We start from the raw sequence: 18,239 nt of genomic DNA, 5'->3' as shown, positions 1-18,239 counted from the left end.
CTAACCTAACTGCCCATCAAGAGTTCAGAGGATTTAGCCCTGCTAAAGAGCTTAGTCCTGCCCACCTGCTGACCTTTGGTGCACAGGGATGGTCTTAGCCACTTTGCCCTGTTTGGGGCACCTCTGGGCTCCTTTCATCTTCAGTGGTCTTGATGAGCCCTCAGGGATGGCAAGTCTGTGGGCTTTCCCCTGAATTGAGGTCGGGTGTCCTGCTGAGAGATCAGCCTATTTATCTCCATAACCCTATACCTGTGGGCTACTTCCCTCACAGATGGTAGCCCCAGGTGGGGGGCGGTAGAGGGCATGTTCTGCCCTGCAGGACAGTGGCTCTAAGGCCACCCTGCCACCACAGACCCTCCTGCTGGTCCCACAGTGTGGTGGGCTCTGAGTTGGGGCAGTATCCTCCTGTGCTATACCTTCCCATGGCCTCTGAAGTTTGGGAAGGCAGCACCCACGGCTCTTACCAGTTCCTCCCTCCCTCTCCTGGCCAGGTCCAGCCATGTGGCAGCTTGGCCAACAGGTTTTCATAGCAGATGGGTACCAGGGTTCAGGCTGATGATCGAGTACAGTGGGTAAGAGGACGGGGCTGGCTCTCATAGTGCAGCCTGCACTGCTCACTGGGAGTCCAGGAGAGGCCATTCTGATGGATCCTAGCTTCTTGTCATGAGTAAGTGGGTAGGGTGCCTGTCACAGACTACCCTACCCAGTGCTCCCAGTCAGGTGCCCAGTGGCCTGTCCAGCCATGGTGTCCAGGGCTAGGCTCACCTGGACCCTGAGGATGTGCATCTCTGGGACTTCAAGGCTCAGATGCAGGTGCAGTTGAGCTTCCAAGTGTGGGTTTGCTTCCATGCAAGCAGGAAGGAGGGGCAGTGGCGGTGAGCCACCTTGCTGGATGGCCCTCTGGCTGAGGGCCATGTGCTCTATACTACCCAGCTGGGGAAGAGATAGAGGAGTCTGAGCCATTGTCCCTGGGCCCAGGAGCTCAGAGTAGGGGCTACCCTCTGGGCATGGGGCTCACTACTGGGAGACTCAGGAATGTGGGGACTTCAGGCACAATCTTCTGCTCCCCAAAGTTGAGGCTGGACCTCTAAGTTGGTCCTTCTCTGGACCCCACCATCCTGGTTCCAGGAGTTGTGTGACATCTGTGGATAGAGGTCTTGGAGGACATGTCCAGGACTGACACTGTTCTGCTAGGAATCAGAGGTGATTGAGCACTGAAGGTAGATGCCAGGGGGGCTGGCTGGCACTGTGACCAAGTCTGTGTGGGAGCTCGAGGCCTTTAGGAGAGGGGTTTTCTAACAGTTTTCCAAACTGTTAGAACCAGAGGCCTGATCTTGTTAAAAGAGTGGAAAGGCCACTGGGATAGCCCGGTGTGGAAAACACATTGGACTGCTTGGCTATCTGCTGGGGTGCTGTCACCTTGTAGTCCCCTACCCAACGTCCCTAGCCTCCCACATGGAGAAGCCAGCAGGCACCTGCACAGGCATGTCCACTGCCCTGGCCACTCTGAGATCTGGCTGGGTGGGCCTGGAGGGAGGAGCTTCTGTGGCCTGGGCTCCTGGCACCCTCCTCACCATGCACCAATGTCTCCAGGCATTGGGCTCCCCAGTCAGGCTGTGGATGAGGCTATCTCCAAGGGGGTCTAGGGATGGGGGACTGTGCTAGGGCTGAGCCAGAGGCTGGAGTGGTCTAGGGGCTGCCTGGGAGACAGGCCCCAGCCCAGAGAACTAGCACATGAGAGGCACGGAGGAGGCCGGGGGAGGGCAGAAGTCACCAGGGGCTCTGCAGGCCCTGCTTGAAGTCCAGGCCAGGGCTTATGCACTCTCCAGCCAGGAGCTGGTGTTCACATGTGTGAGCAGCTAAGTGCCTGCACACACATGTACTTCTGCGAGTGTACACACTAGTGTGTAGAGGCCACACCTGAGAGCCCTGTTGCTTAGGTACCCTTCCACTGCGTGTCCCTCAAGAAGCCAGATGCATCTGCCTGGTTTCAGAGTAGCCCCATTGGAGGCTGGGGGACTGTGACCTGGATGGGGTCCCTCAGGGTCTATGGTGGACGCACGAAGGCATTGTGGGGCAACCGAGGTCTGGGCTGGGACTCAAGCAGCAGGTCAGCCTCTCTTGGACTGGGTGTCAGAAGCTCTGTACCAGATGCAGGCTGAGGGTAAATCACCGGGCACCTTCCCAATTAGAGTCAGCCAGAAGTCAGGCGCCAACTGCATCCTTTCACATACAGCCTGCCCACTATCTCCTTAGCTGTGTTGGCCCTTGGAGGGCTCTTTGTCCCTAAACTCTGCCAGCCATGTGGGGCGCCAGTCTCCCTCTGGTTGTGACCTCTGGGACAGCTGCTGTGACACTCTGCCCATCTTTGTAGTTTGTTCCTGGGGCCTGGGTTGGGCTATGGGCCCCTCACCCGGAAGGAAGGGATTCTTTAAGACTCAGAGCCTAAGGGTATGTGGCTTGCAGAGAAGCCCTGGCTCTGCCCCTAAAGGCTCAGTGTCGAGACGGGGGCTGTCAGGTGACCAGGAACCTTGGTAGCCCTGACCCTGCTTGTGCAGCTCCCTTGGCCTGCTTGGCGCTTGGTGTGGTCAGCACTACACCATCTGGCAGCACACAGGGGCCGGCTGACCTAAGTGGGGTATATCCTTCCCAAGCCTTTTGCTGTGTGGACCACCAAAAGGCCCCAGAGCCTGTCCCACGGCTGGTGGCTGACTGTGCCCTGCCAAAAGGCAGGTCCACTGTGTCCACCCCACCCCTCATGATACCACCTGACTCAGAGGTGGGGCAAGCTTGCACAGGTGGGTGTTTCCTGATGGGAGAGGCTGCTGTGACTCACTGGGAGCCCCAGCAGGAGGGGGGCGGGGGCCCAGTACTCTGCCCTGGCCACTCTTAGATCCTGCCCACAAGAGGTCAGCTGTGCTGGTGCCCTGTCCTGGCTCCCACCCTCTCTGTGATCTGTGTATAGGACATGGCAGGGGCTAGCCATGAGATCTGGGCCTGGGTGGGACACTAAGACCATCCCAACTGATCATTCCCTAATGTAAGGATAAACAGGGTTCCTATGCTGGGTTAGAGTGACACTTCCTGACCCTGGGCCAGGCAGCCAGTTATCAGAATACCTCCCTGCCCTGTGTCCCACTGTTCCTTCAGTCTCTATTTGACTGAGACAACTCCCTGGGACAGGCCAAGGGAATTTATACTCTGTAGGAAGCTGGGGTCCAGCTGCTTTGGGGAGGTGTTTGAAGGGCTCTGGAAAGACCAGGTCCCTGTGGTCATTAAGACCATTATTATTATTATTTTCTTGAGACAGAGTTTCACTTTGTTGCCCTCTATAGAGAGCTGTACCATCATAGATCACAGCAACCTCAAACTCCTGGGCTAAAGCAATTCACTTGCCTCAGCCTACCAAGTAGCTGGGACTACAGGTGCCCATCACAATGCCCAGCTATGTTTTAGAGGTGGGGGTCTCATTCTTGCTCAGGCTGGTTTTGAACTCGTGAGCTCAGGCAATCCACCAACCTGGGATTAGAGGCATGAGCCACCGCCCCCAGCCCATTAAGATGATTTCTTAAGGTGAGTGGGTTCTGGGCCAGAGGGCTCTGCTGACCTCCTGCCTCTCCCCTGCCAGTCCTTGGGGCAGGGGCTTCTGGCTTTGCCCAGAGTGGGGTAGAAGCCCCTACCCCTTTGTGTACAGCTTGATACCCACAGCACTATTGAGGGGTAGTGTTGATAAATAAATGGATTTATTTTAAAAGAAAACGCAAATCCTGAGTGAAATGGGACACCATTGCAATAAATAGATCACTAGAAATCTGAAAAGTGTCACAGGAAATGGCCTGGGTCCCATCAGAGGCCTGGACCCCATGTGTTTAAGAGTTGGGGCTCCAGGTCCAGGAGGACACTAGAGGGTGATTGGGTGACCCAGGCACCTTTCAGCCAAGCAGATGGGGCTATCAGGTGGGCATAGCAGACCCCACATAAATGCAGCCTAGGGCTGGGTTGTGAGGGACATCTCAGCCTTGGGATCTGGGAACACCCCTATGTTCTGAGCAGCTGCTGGGGGGCCTCCTTCTTGAGGCCTCAGGTCAGTGGCTGTACGCACCAAGGCTGCCAATACCCCCACAGACAAGCTCTTGCAGCAGCAGACAGTTCACTGGGAGATCCAGGCCACAAAGAAACCACAGCACAAACACGTGGTGGCATGTACACCATGTCAGTGTAGGGGCCAGCCCCACTGTACTTGGCATCATTGTCAGTGTAGGGGCCAGCCCCACACAGCTTGTGGGTATCCCTCCAACCTTGGCAGTGATTAGAGACAAGATAGGATTTAAAGAGTAGCCCCGGGGGACCATTGAAGCTACCTACTGTGAAGACCAGCCAATGCCCACCCCTTCCAGGTTTTAACTTAGTGTTTATTACCTACCTTATCTCCAAATTAGCAAACTAATACTCACAAAAAACAGCACTATGGGTCATAATTCTCAAGGTACTTACAATTTCAACTAAGCTACTTATTAACTAACTTTTGTAACTACTTTACTCTACCTTAAGCTATTTATAAACTAAGGACCTGGGAAGTTCATAGATCACCTAACAAGAGTTAGAAGCGGGGATGCCAAAGGCCTGTGTGGTGGCTCATGCCTGTAATCCTAGCACTCTTGAGGCCAAGGTTGGTGGATTACCCTGAGCTCATAGGTTTGAGACCAGCCTGAGCAAGAGCAAGACCCAGTCTCTAAAAATTAACGAGGCATGTGGCAGGTGCCTATAGTCCCAGCTACCTGGGAGGCTGAGGCAAGAGGATGGTTTGAGCCCAAGAGTTGGAAGCTGCTGTGGGCTATGATGCCACAGTACTCTAAAAACAAAACAAACAAAAAAATGAAGCAGGATGTGAGAGCCGAAAACAGGTTTGACCACGCACAAAGTTTCCAACAAGGCAATTAAGTCTATTGGTCCCTGCAGGGCAGACAGGCTGAAGCCACACCCTTATCGGGAGCAGGGTAGAAAGAAGTTTCTCTTATCTCAACCCTAAGAAGTTGTTTCTCTTTTCAGAGAGCCTGTTGTCCCCAGAGACCTTTGTACAGGCTATCTATAGGGGAAAGGCCAGGCGTCAGTAAGACATTTCTTGTCCTTTATTCCAAGGCCTGTGCTGCTGTTGATCAGCAGAATTTGAGGGCTCCTGATACACATCGTGGTCTCCCTGTGTACATACTCTCTTCAGTATCCACATCTTCTATCTTTCCTGTATCCAATTTCTTACAAACTGCATCCCCTAATTCTCATCAATTAAAACATTTCATAAAAATGCAATTTATGTTGTACCTCAAGAGGGCGCCCTCCTCTGAGCCTACTTCAACCTTGTGCTCCCACATTTCCACCCACTATGCACCCTGGAACCTGTGTGTGGGAACCTGTGTGCATTGTCACTGAGCTCATGGCCAAGGGCGGCCTGTGGGACCTGCTGCGGGCGAGCATGAGTGAGGGCAAGGTTCTCCCTGGAAGCTGCAAGAGACGTACAACAGGCACTGTCTCGCTTAAGAAAAGACTTAAAACATAAGAAGCCCACTATTTGCCCATTGTAAAGATTTGAGAAAATACAGATAAGTACAAGCAAGGACCTCACCTCTGCAGCCACCTCTCTTCCTGGGGCGTGCTGGTATTAGAGTTTGCACAGGCATGGTCTCGTCCACGCACACTTTCACATGTGCAAGGAGCGCACTGACCACCCACATGCACACTTACACACCCATGTGCACTGACATATGCACCTATACACACACACACACACACAGGCACATATTTATATGGACGTGTCCACAGATTTACGCATACACACATACACAGTGACTCAAAGACTCTGTCATCTCTGAGGAGCTCCATTATTTCCTTAAATATCAGAAGCAAAGACGCTCTGCAGTAATTGTGAAGATGTGGCCAGTTCTGGGGATGTTAATGTGGCAGGAGATGCTGCAGTGTCAGGTGAACAAGGTCTCGTCTGTACCTGAGGACAGGTGCATGTGCATCTGGCTGACATTCGGAACACCCTGAATGTGGCCATGTAACCAGAGTGGTCGTCATTGTGGTCATCACAAGCAGCATCCACATGTTCTTTTGGTGTGGACTTGGGTCTCACATGCCGCCACATCTCAGCCTTGTCCTGTTACTGAGCCGCTGTGGGTTTCCAGCAGAGCTGATGATGCTTGTGCCCACCACAGGGTATCGGCTCTGTGTGCTGTTCTTTGACTCTCACATATACATGCCTTGCAAGAGAGCTGTGGCCTGACCACTGTTGCAGTTTCAAATCCAGCCAGCTGGCCCTGCTGACCCTGGCCTCTGCTGCCCTCTGCAGACTCTGGCAGGAAAGAGCTGGTGGATGTGGCCCCACAGGTGGCTGAGGGCATGTGCTACTTGGAAGCGCAGAGTCACATCCATTGGCTGCCAGGAACATCCTTGTTGGGGAAAACAATGTCTGTAAAGTCAGAGACTTTGGACTTGCTGGGGTCATCAAAGCACAGCCCATACTCTGCCCTGAGACCTAGGTTGAGCAGAGAGGTGGGATGCTAAGGTGGGACGCTGAGCAGTCCAGTTGAGGGATGTGTTCCTAGTGGTGTTACAACTGTAGCTGTGGGCAGACAGCAGGGCTCTGTATGCAGCCACCCAAGCCCCTGCCTCTGATGCAGCCCAGGGGCTCCCGTTTCCTGCCCCTGCCAGTGCTCCCAGCCTACCCCTAGCAGTGTGGGCAGCAGCTCCCTCTGTGGCAGTAGAACGGCTGCCACAAGTCAGGCAGTGGCTTCCATGCCCAGGTGGTGCCCAGCCACCTGTGTCCGTCTGAGTGCAGGATGCCTACCTTTCACAGAACCACAACATTCCCGGAAAGTGGGCAGTGCCCGCAGCTCTCTCACAAGGGCACTGCCCACCAAGTCTGACGTGTGGTCCTTCAGGGTTCTCCTCCATGAGACACTCAGCATGGGTCAGCCAGATGCCCTACCCAGGTGCGGCCAGCACAGTGTCCCTGACCTTGTGCAGGTCATTGGAGGGGAGTGAGGAAGGGGCTGCATAGATGGTAGGACTGGCACCCCTCACTTCTGCCTGGGGCTGCCCCCTGGACTCACTTCCAGAGATAGGCATTGGAAGCAGTGCTAGGAAATGCCCAGGGCAGGCAGCAAGCTGTGAGGAAAGTCTCCTTAGGAGGTGGCAGGTAGCTGGGTGGGCTTCCTGGGGTGGTGGTGGCAGGTGGCTGGGTGGGCTTCCTGGGGGTGATGGCAGTGGCTGGGTGGGCTTCCTGTGTCAAGCAGCAGGTGGGCACTAGCTTGTTCCTCAGCTCCTCTTAATCCACCGGTCGCAGGCATGTCTAACCAGGAGGAGTTCCCAAGGGTGGATGAGGGCTACTTCGGGCCCTGCCCACCGGAGTGCCCACCCAGTGCACGAGCTGATGCTCTGGGGCTGGTGCAGGGACCCTGAGCTGTGGCCTTGCTGTGAATCCCTGCAAGAGAAGCTGCTCAGCCTTGGTAGGTATGAGAATCTGCTCTGAGCTGCCTCGGAGGTGACACGGCCAAGCCCAGAAGAAGAGAAGCCTGGACTTCGGATGTGGGCGCAGAGCAGTGAATGGAGCACACTTGAGTTGAGTAAATGTGTATGCTTCTGTCTTGTTAATCTGTCTTTTGATGTTTAGGCCTCAGCCGTGCAGCAGGTGAGGAAAAGATGTCACTTTTTCTCTCCTACAGTTTCTGATGCCCAGCGAAGGGTGGCTGAGACACCCGGATTGTTCTGGGGCCTGCAGATGAGATCATGGGACTACTGATGTAAAGCCAGTGGAAGGAAAGATTTCTCACCTTGGTCAGCCCTCCTGAATCTCCATCTGCAGAGCCCTGTTAAGAGAGGAAGGTAAAACTTCTTGTTCCTTTTCCAAATACAGACTAGCAGTAAAAAATCATTCAGATTGTTGACTCTTATGTAAATTGGTTTGTCATACCCACTATCCTTTCTGTCCCAGGGATACCTGTTTCTTCCTACTCGTACTACATTGTCCTGAGAGCATGGCTTATGACAAGTGAGAAGACTGAGGGGCAGGTCAGCCTAATTGGACGCTGGTGCCCAGCAGCCAGTTGAACAGGCTGGAGCCTGTGCGTTCTTTGTCGGCCTGTGCCAGTCATCAGGGGAGTTTGCAGTAAGAGGCCCCTGTCCCCAGAGGCTTTTGTCTCACCCACTGTTGCTCAATAGGGCTGGAAAGCACCTGTTCCCACCATGGCTGCCTGCTGGGGGTTCTGGGCCTTGGCTGGGCTGCATGTTTCTGTGTTCTCTTCAAAAGATATCTCCTTTGTCTATGGTTAAGTCATAAAAGGCATATTGGTTTTGGTTCTGAGTCACATAAAGTATTTTTGGTATAAGGGAATAAAAAAAGTTCAGTGCTGCCAGGAATAATATTTACTGTTGGTTCCAGTTGAAACCCAATAATAAGACATTTGAGTTTTTTTGAGACGGGGTCTTGCTCTGTCTCCAGACTGGAGTGAAGTAGCATCATCTCAGTTCACTGAGCCTCAAATTCCTGGCCTCAGGGGATCGGCCTGCTTGGACCTCTCAGAGTGCTAGGATTACAGGTATGAGCCACCATAGGATATTTGGAAGAATTATTTATAAAGAGCTTTATGGTCAAAAGTTGGCCTAATTGGAAGTTGACAGTCAGGCCATATTTAATTTTTAAGGCCTTTCTTGTCCCTTAGATCCTCCTTTTCCCAGGGGAGTCTCAGTCAGCAGGAACACTTTCTCCAAACCCTGTGACTAGACATGCCTCTGACTCTGTCCACTCTGTGCTGGAATTTCCTAGCCCTTGGGAAAGTTTCAGGTCTCCCTAAACTGGCCCTTCTGAGGCCTTTTCTTTTCACTGGCCTCTAACACTACCACTTCTTAGCCAACCTTCATCCCCCACCCAGCCAGCTCTTGGGATTCCTTGGTCTGTCTGTTGCCAGAAAGCCTGACCCCTGATCCCACCAGAGCCTTCCCCAGCCCCTTAGGCACTGACCTCTGGGCTCTCGCTCTCTAGGACTCAAGGTCCCCCAAGGCAGCTACCTGAACCAAAGGGACAAAGTGAAACAGAACATGATGAAGCTCAAGGAGGGAAAATGAACCCACCATCTCAGAGTGACCTCTGACAACAGGCAAAACCCCAACTCCACATGGAGAAAATGTCTTTCTCTGCCTCTGAGACATAAACTTTCTGTTCTGACTCCTCTATAATCCAAGTCATCTTCTTAAAATACAAACTGCAGGGAGATAACTGTTATCAGAAAGAAAAAAAAAAGAAGGATTTGGAAACTGGGAAAATGAAAAGCTTTAGTCATCTGAATGGGTAATATTAACTTATCCTGTTTTGCCAGAAATACAATTTGGATAAAAGTAGAAGTGGAGATAAACTTGTGTGTTTATATTCCTATACTCTGCTGACTCATGAATAAAAGTTTTAAAATGAAAGAGATAAGATTTGTTTGCACCTGACTGTGTATTTATATATTGGTTATGTATATATGGGTGTTTGTATTATGTACGTAAAATATTTTTCTATCTTCAGATGGTATTAATAAATTAATTTATAAAATACCTTTAAACAGTTCTGTTCAGATTGGTTTAGAGATAGATAAGGGCTTGTATAAAGTAAATATTCCTAAAACTCTCAGAAATACAGAAACTAGGCTTGGCGCCTGTAGCTCAGCAGCTAGGGTGCCAGCCACATACACCAGAGCTGGTGAGTTTGAATACAGCCCAGGCCAACTAAACAACAATGACAACTGAAACCAAAAAATAGCTGGGCACTGTGGTGGGCACCTGTAGTCCCAGCTACTTGGGAGGCTGAGGCAAGAGAATTGCTTAAGCCCAAGAGTTGGAGGTTGCTGTGAGCTGTAACACCACAGCACTCTACTGAGGGTGACATAGTGAAACTCTGTCTCAAAAAAAAAAAAAAAAAAGAAAGAAAGAAAGAAATACAGAAAACTAAGCCAATTTTTAAAAACTTTATAAGATCTTGGATAATCTTTGGTAAGTGAAGTTTTCAGATTGTTGGTAAAATTAAAAATAGGTGGCTCGGCGCCTGTGGCTCAAGCAGCTAGGGCGCCAGCCACATACACCTAAGGTGGCCAGTTCGTAGTCCCAGCCTGGGCCCGCCAAACAACAATGATGGCTGCAACCAAAAAATAGCTGGGCGTTGTGGCGGGTGCCTGTAGTCCCAGCTACTTGGGAGGCTGAGGCAGTAGACTCACTTGAGCCCAGGAGTTGGAGGTTGCTGTGAGCTGTGATGCCATAGCACTCTACCCAGGGGGATAGCTTGAGGCTCCATCTAAAAAAAAAAAAATAATAAAAATAGGTATGAATTCAGAATTGTCAGCATCAAATATAATGGAGATGCACATTATTTTTCTAGCTAGGTTTAGTAGTCTAACCAGCTTGTGTTATTTCTACTAAATGTTTAGGATCATAAGACTGTAAATGCAGCCAAGAGCACCAAGCGCAGTGAACGCATCACTGCGTCAATCGCAGGAGAGAGAGTAACCAACTTACTTGTGAGTTCCTTTGCTTCTGAGATAATTGCCGTGATTTGCCAACAAGAAAAATGGCTCAGGATGATTGGTTTAATGCTTCATGAAATTTTCACAAGCACTTCAAGCATGACTGTTAAAAACAAGTGAATTAGGTGAACATAAGTGGGATAAAAGTTTATAAATGAACTTCTAACTAATAATTATGTTCTGTAAAATGTGTCAATGTAAGTTTTCTCCAACACGCACCTGGTGAGGTGCTGCGCAAGCACTCGCCGCTCCCTTGGGCTGGGGCAAGCAGTGGCCAAGCGGGTAGCATGTGTGGCAGGAACATGGCCCTGTGGGTAGTCGCTGGCTAAGGCTGAGAAGCCCTTGAGGAAATGACAGAAACTAGGCTCACTGTGCTGAGACATATGGGCACCAAGAGCAGCTCCACACACTGGGAGAGCTGGGCCTCAAGCCTCACTGCCAGACCTGATAGGAATAGAAGAAATAATCTCTCTGAGGATGACAATATGCTTTTGGAAAGTATTGACTGGACAGAAGGCACATATAATCAACATTTTCAGAAGTACTTATCACACAGGAGACTAAAGCATTTTGGTTATGAATCACACAACAATGAGGGTAAAGACATTTGTGACTGCATTTTGGAGAACTGGTTGAAGAAAAGTTACATCAAACATAAGCCTAAATAACTGGCCATAAGTCAGTATAGAGCTGGGTGTGGAATCCCCTCCTGCTGACTCACATCAGCTTTTAAGGATGAGATCATTTCTCCCTGTTTGGGGTCAGAGATTGTCAGGAATTTTAAGCACCTTATTCTACCTCATCAGAGTTTGCGGGTGCTGACAGGAGAGTCCTGACCTCGGACAGGGCTCCATGGAATGTGGCTATGACATGTGCCACTTTGCTCACTTCCTACTTTTCACTAGAAATTACTGCTACTAAGAGTTAAAAAACCATGACACACACACACACATATAATTTAAGCTACTAGAAATAGTAAAGGAAACAACTTTGCATGCAAAAGTACATAAGGAAAAGGAAATGTCTTTTCGGTGAGGAAAGTTAGGAGGTATGAAGGGTAAGGAGGTGGTTTCCTGCTACAGAAAAGCAGCACCTGGGTCAGAGCTAAAGCAGGATGACTGGGTCCTCCAGAAGCAGGGAAAGAAAAATGCAGGAAGAGAAAAGAGCAGGTGGGTATTAAGAAGGGACCGTAAATGGTTTGTGGAAAAGGAATCTTACTTGCATAGTGAACGCAGACTGAGATTGGCTAGATTTATTTCGGAAAATCTGCTAAGAAGCATTAGCTTTTTAGTGTTCATAGTATATGGATGCAAAACTAGAATTTGGTAATATGAAAAGTTTTTATCTTTTAAGTGACGTGACCAGAAACGACAGTTTGGTGCTTCCCGGTGTCTCTTGTGCCCCATCTTCTCTCTTATCAGGTCTTCGATCACTTTAGAGAAGCTGAGTCTCCTCAGCATGAAAGGAGCCAAGTTTTGTTCACAAGTATGTAACCCACTGTATTTGCCTTTAAAATTTTTTATTTTCACTTTCATTAAATAACCAACATGATATTTAATCAAGCTTTAAAAACTTCTTGATGATTTTTATAACTTCCTAAAATTATAAATTAAGTCTTTTGACCATGAACTTTGGGAGTTTCTAAGAATTTGTTGCCCACCATGTAAAAGAGAGATGTTAAATTAGGCTTAATTTGATATGTTAAATTACATGGGAAACATTTTGAAACAATAAGTAATGCCAACGCTGCTTGAGGTTATCTTTCTGGGTGTTACTGATGAGTGTTGCACAAAGTATAGAAAAGTCCTAGAAATCTAACATGCTGGCTTGGCGCCTGTGGCTCGAGTGGCTGAGGCGCCAGTCACGTGCACCTAAGGTGGCGAGTTCAAATCCAGCCTGGGCCCGCCAAACAACAATGATTGCTGCAACCAAAAATAGACAGGCGTTGTGGCGGGTGCCTGTGGTCCCAGCTACTTGGGAGGCTGAGGCAGTAGACTCGCTTGAGCCCAGGAGTTGGAGGTTGCTGTGAGGCTTGAGGCTCTATCTCAAAAAAAAAAAAAAAAAAAAGAAGAAGAAGAAAAAGAAAAAGCATTTCCTTAAATCTGAAAAATAAAACATTAAAGAACTAGTAATGTTTCAAAAAGTCATACAAAATTATCCTCATCAATCCATTGATTGCCATGTAATTAAATCTTGTTCTAATTGTCAGGATAGCAGTTTCATGAGGCCATCAGGTTCTTCATTAAAATTCTGGAAATCCTTACCCAGCCCAAAGGTGCGATCTCAAAGTTACCAGAAACCTGTATCCAGTGTCAAGAGTCTTTTCCATGGATCTTGAAGAAACAATTCAGGACTGCAGCTGATTGCAAACACTTCCATAAGATAACCTGGTCTCTGGGGCAGGCAACATTTTAACATAACCAAAATTATGACTGGTAACATTGTACTAGATTTCTAGGAACAATGTCTGTAGGCTACATCTCATAGGATAGCATGTTAGATTTCTTTTTTGAGACAGAGCCTCAAGCTGTCCCCCTAGGTAGAGTACAATGGCATCACAGCTCACAGCAACCTCCAACTCCTGGGCTCAAGCGAGTCTACTGCCTCAGCCTCCCAAGTAGCTGGGACTACAGGCACCCGCCACAATGCCTGGCTATTTTTTGGTTGCAGCTGTCATTGTTGTTTGGCAGGCCTGGGCTGGATTCGAACCCACCAGTTCTGGTGTATGTGGCTGGCGCCTTAGCCGCTTGGGCTACAGGCGCTGAGCTGCTTTCTCTTTTTCTTAAACTATCTATAAAGCTTACAGCAATTTGGTAAAGTATAACTTTGCAAACAAGGTGAAATATTTCTTTCTTCCTATCTAGTCCCTCCAGAATTCAGAAACTATTAGTCAGTGTTCTTTTCATGGCAATATACAGTCATTTGCATGAGTTCAATAAGAATCTCAAGGACACAATTGGAAGGAAACACTGATTAGGCCACCAAGGGTTTGATTGGGATGTCATATTTTAGATATGACCAAACAACTTTAAGGAGTCCATGAAGCCAAACAACAGACCTCCTACCTCATATTTGGTCTTACAGAGTGGGAAGTGATGTCAATTCCTGACTGGTATGAGCAGGAACCTTAAGATACTTCAGGGACTTCAAGAAGGCAGAAATTTACCCACATCAATGGGGATTACAGGGAAAGTCTGGCTTGGTTTCCTAGCCCCAAGAAGCTTTCAAAGTCTATCCCAAGATTCCTTTCTTTTTTGAGACAGAGCCTCAAGCTGTCCCCCTGGGCAGAGTGCCGTGGCATCACAGCTCACAGCAACCTCCAACTCCTGGGCTCAAGCAAGTCTCCTGCCTCAGCCTCCCAAGTAGCTGGGACCACAGGCATCTGCCATAATGCCTGGCTATATTTTGGTTGCAGCCGTCGTTGTTTTGGTGGGCCCAGGCTGGATTTGAACCCGCCACCTTAGGTATATGTGGTTGGCGCCTTAGCCACTTGAGCCACAGGCACCGAGCCTATCCCAAGATTCCTTATCAAAAGTTCCAGCAAAGCAAACTTTAAAAGAGCCTATGTGGTTAATTACTATTCTTGCTGCACTTACATAAAAAGTTAGAACAAGTTTAATGTGTCAATTGTAGAGAGAAAAATTGTTTCACATATAAAAATGTAGTGTACCTGGAATTAGACACTAGGCCTGTCCAGTGTTCTTGAGGTCTGCTTCTAACCTGTAAACTGGACTGGTTCCTGAATGCTAGTTTCTTCTGATATCTGGTTACAATTCTCCAAACTAATATTTCCAATTTCTTTTCCACCTTTTTGGCTCAGGATTGATGACTAGAGATTAAAATTGCTCTTTTCATAGCCAGCCATGAGCCTGTAGCCTCAGCTGCTCAGGCGGCTGAGGCAGGAGGATCATTTGAAAGCCCAGGAGTTGGAGGCAGCAGTGAGCTAGGCTCATACTACTGCATTCTAGCCCAGGTGATATACTGAGACTCTGTCTCAATGAATAAATAAGTAAAACTGCCTTTTTCCTGATGCCCTGCAAGCTGACACTGGACAACTTGATACAGGCTTCAGAGATCACAACTCACATATGGTCAACCTTTGTGACTTTCAAACTGCAAATGCAAAAACACTGTCAGGGTGCCACTACCTGTCCTGAAGATGCTTTTGGTCCCACATTGAGAATCTCAACCAGGCGGCTGCCTTCTACACTAAAAAACCGAGTTTACAGTTTGTTCTAATCATTAGCCTTTTTGTTTTGTTTCCACAGAAATGCCTCTTTGAGCGACCACACAGGCCTGGCTTTGGTGGATGCCCACTTGCAACGCAGCCTCCTCAACTGAGCTGCTTTTTTTTTTTTTTTTTTTGAGACAGAGCCTCAAGCTGTCCCCCTGGGTAGAGTACCGTGGCATTACAGCTCACAGCAACCTCCAACTCCTGGGCTCAAGCGAGTCTCCTGCCTCTGCCTCCCAAGTAGCTGGGACCACAGGCGCCCGCCACAACGCCCGGCTATTTTTTTGGTTGCAGCCGTCATTGTTGTTTGGCGGGTCCGGGCTGGGGATTCGAACCCGCCACCTTAGGTGTACGTGGCTGGCGCCTTAGCCGGTTGAGCTATAGGAGCCGAGCCAACTGAGCTGCTTTTAACTGTTCCCCTGGACTGACCTCTTTCTGGGTCTGGAGGATGGGTCAGCCCACATGGGACAATCTATCAACCCTGCATTTGGGCTGTGCCACCTCCTGGGGAAGTCAGAGGCGGGATGTAGTGGTGCAGGGAACATGAAGTGGGAGCCACTCTTGCCTTCCCCTCACCCTTCCTCCCTGGAGCAGCCCACAGAACCCAGAAAGGGACTGCTCTGCCCTCATCCCTCCTCACTCCCCTGAAGACCCTCATGGCAGGTGTCCTACCCTACACCAGAAGGAAGGCCACACCGGGGACCAAGGAGAAACTCAACACACAGGCACTGCTAAGCTCCCCTAGTTTATTACCATTAGATTTCACTTTTTCATCCTCTAATCATACCACTTTCTATAAAATGCACAGATCTCCCCATTTCTTTGGACACTATTTCACATATTAAACATACATCAAATACATTGCTATTTTTGTTAGTCTCTTTTGTTATAAAGGTCTCAGCCATGAAGCTTGTGGTGGGTGAGGAAAAGGTAAGTCTTCTCTCTCCAGAGAGCTTGATAAAGATGCAGCCCCTAGGGTCAGGCTGGTCTAGACCAAGGGCACTGCCAGGGGAGCAGCTCCTCTAGGGAAGCCACTCTGGCTGTGGCAGAGGAAGTGGGCCCTCCAAAGACAGCAGCTCTGGGAAGTGCTACGCCAGGGCGACACAGGGCTGACAGCGGGACTGATCCTCTAGATGCAGGCCAGGTCCTCCCCTAGCCATTCGTGGAGTCTCCTAGGCTTTGGCTGGGCTCTCTCTGTTAACACCAGCAAACCCCCAAGCTCTGAGTGGGGCTCATGTCCCCTTTCAGATACTACCCAACCTGGGACCACCTGAGGTGGGAAACAGCACTCCATCTCCCAACTTTAACACTGACCACCTGGCTTTGGGTGCCTAACTGAAGCTGACTTACCCTGAGAACAGGTGCGGGGAGGCTTGGCTCTCAGTGGCCACAGCCACACAGATGAATCCCTATGGACTTGTGCAACTATTTACAGCACAGTTGCCTGCTGGCCATTCGAAGTATGTGGACACAGCCAGCTGACTGCTTACCTTGGTTAAAAACACCTATCCCAAGAGCTAACAGCCCCTGCAGAGCCCTGCCCCTGCAGCCCTATGCTGGATGCTTGGCTTTCTGCTTCCAGGTACCCCACACACCATCTGTCCTTCTCAGCTCCCACACCTGCCCCTGACCTATTGAGCCGGGCCACCTATAGCAGGAAGGCCCCTACCCCTAAGCCTGTCTTGGGTGCTCCCAGGGTTGGGGGCAGGACCCCTTTGAGACAGCCCCTTGAAACTGCTCCAGGATAGCTGGGAGGGACAGTCCCCTCAAGGGCTCCCAACCCGCCAGGCAGCCATAGGGGGCCCATCCTGAGTGGGTGCCCTGGAGGCATCCTATCCAGCTTCAAGACTGCATGGTGCTGTAGTCCCCCAGGAGCCACAAGGCACCCTCTGCTTCCTGGGCCTAGGCTGGAGGGGCCCTGCAGTGCGGAAGGCTTGGCCAAGAAGGGGTGGGGGTTGGGGGGATTGGGGGGAGGGCTCACCAACTTCTTAAAGACCCTTGGGGCCACATAATTCATGCACACACTACCAGAGGTTGCTGGCTGCTTGGAATTTATTTGCCACTTGGTGCAAGGTGAAGAGTTACAGGGTGCCAGGAAAGCTGTGTGTGCCCGTGGGCAGTACAAGCCGGGGCTCTGGCTGCCTCTGCCGTCTGAGAACTATCTTCTCTCTGGTGTCCTGCAGCCTGGTTGCAGAGTTGGTGGCTGTGGCTCAGGGCTCATGTCAGGATGGGGGCCCAGCACTGGGCTGGCCGCAGGGCTGCTTCCTCATGGCTTCTAGGGCTAGGCCACTGGTGGTCATGTTTCTGGAGGCCTGGGGAGCTTCGGGGCTGGGGGAGAGCATGGGTCAGAGACTATATTACCACCACGGCCCCTGCACCCCCAGGGAGGTGGACTCACTGCTCTGGGGACTCCACAACTGGGGCCATGAACGGGAGCGTGGACTTTCCGAAAAAGAAGCTCGCCCACCAGTGACCCGGGTCAGCCTTGGGCAAACCTGGGAGAAGCAAGGGGGGAATCACAATGCCGCCCGCTTCGAGGGTGTGGTGGGGTGGTTCTGGGGCCTCAGGGAGCGAGGGCGGGGCGCACTCACCCGGGTGGTGGGCGATGGCTTCTCCAGGGCACTCGGTGCTCCCACAGGAGCTGCTGCTGGAAGCTGAGCCCAAGCGGCCTGGAGGGGAGAGGCCCAGTCAGCGGAGCGGAGCCTCCAAGCCACTGGCTCAGGGGCGCGCTGGGGGTTCCCCCGGGCGACGGGGCATCGCAGGAGCGGGCCCGCAAGAGGTCTACTCACGCCGGTAGTAGTCGTGGGTGGCCACGAGCGAGCCGCCGGAGGGGATGGCCGCCATGCTCTGGCCGGCCGGCTGGTGGGAAGCTGGGCGCAGTAGGGAGCCCTGTGGTCAGCGGGCAGAGCTCGGGAAGGGAGCCCCCGCCCATGGCCCGCCGGGTCCGTCCGCCGATTCCAGGCGGAGCTCGCGATCCTGGGGCCGCCTTCGCCGTGGGCGCGGGCGGCTCCAACCGGCCCGAACTGGCCGCTCAGGCGGAACAAAAGCGCTTTGTGCGCCGGGTCCCGCCTGGGCGCCAGCAACCGGCCCAGACCACTGGCCGCAGAGCGCGTCCCAGACCCCGCGCCCCTGGCAAGCCAACCCGAGAGCAGTGCCCGGCCTGCAGCCCGCCCTCCGTCCCGTCCGGCCCTGGACCACGGCCTCGCCCGTTCCACCCACCAGCCGCGTGGGCCCTTACCTCGGCGGCGACCCCTCGCGGGCCTCGGCGCGCGATCACTGGCGGCAGGGACCGGGCGCTAGGCCGCGGAGCCCATTGACAGACCCGAAGAGACCACTCGACCACCCAGACGCACACGCGCGAGATGCGCAGGCGCGGACGTGCCCCCTCTGACGCGCCAGGCCACCGCTTGTCACGGGGGGCGGGGCGCCACGGCCCCGCCCGACCCCATTAGGCC

At 51.4% G+C, this 18,239-nt stretch overlaps 2 protein-coding genes and 1 pseudogene across 3 annotated transcripts; 2 read left to right on the top strand and 1 right to left on the bottom strand.

The window, feature by feature from the left end:
• Positions 1-533: 533 nt before the first annotated feature.
• LOC111724430 lies at positions 534-2,328 on the top strand (annotated as a pseudogene).
• Positions 2,329-2,984: 656 nt separating this feature from the next.
• On the top strand, positions 2,985-10,484 carry PTK6 (protein tyrosine kinase 6). Its single transcript, XM_023511995.1, is given in 13 exon segments — positions 2,985-3,040; positions 3,151-3,271; positions 3,552-3,573; positions 4,126-4,201; positions 5,380-5,501; positions 6,362-6,427; positions 6,430-6,507; positions 6,834-6,905; positions 6,908-6,972; positions 6,974-6,989; positions 7,343-7,415; positions 7,417-7,881; positions 10,458-10,484. Coding segments are annotated over 12 exon segments (879 nt in total). The 3' UTR covers positions 7,529-7,881; positions 10,458-10,484.
• Positions 10,485-16,818: 6,334 nt separating this feature from the next.
• PPDPF (pancreatic progenitor cell differentiation and proliferation factor) lies at positions 16,819-18,174 on the bottom strand. Of its 2 annotated transcripts, none has more exons than XM_023512001.1 (5): positions 18,023-18,174; positions 17,574-17,673; positions 17,376-17,453; positions 17,183-17,279; positions 16,819-17,112 (listed from the first exon to the last, which is right to left on the bottom strand). In XM_023512001.1, exons 2-5 carry the CDS (start codon positions 17,626-17,628, stop codon positions 17,007-17,009), a joined length of 336 nt encoding a protein of 111 aa, XP_023367769.1. In that variant the 5' UTR covers positions 17,629-17,673; positions 18,023-18,174; the 3' UTR covers positions 16,819-17,006. The 2 variants fall into 2 exon arrangements, with proteins under 2 accessions (XP_023367769.1, XP_012659316.1); XM_012803862.2 differs by having other exon boundaries at positions 17,574-17,654.
• Positions 18,175-18,239: the final 65 nt, after the last annotated feature.

Source organism: Otolemur garnettii, unplaced genomic scaffold (genome assembly GCF_000181295.1).
Source record: "Otolemur garnettii isolate 467f Iridium unplaced genomic scaffold, OtoGar3 scaffold00023, whole genome shotgun sequence".
In the NCBI taxonomy this organism is placed as follows: Eukaryota; Metazoa; Chordata; class Mammalia; order Primates; family Galagidae; genus Otolemur; species Otolemur garnettii.
The sequence above is the reverse complement of the archived record's forward strand: the minus strand, read 5'-3'. Positions and strand labels throughout refer to the sequence as shown.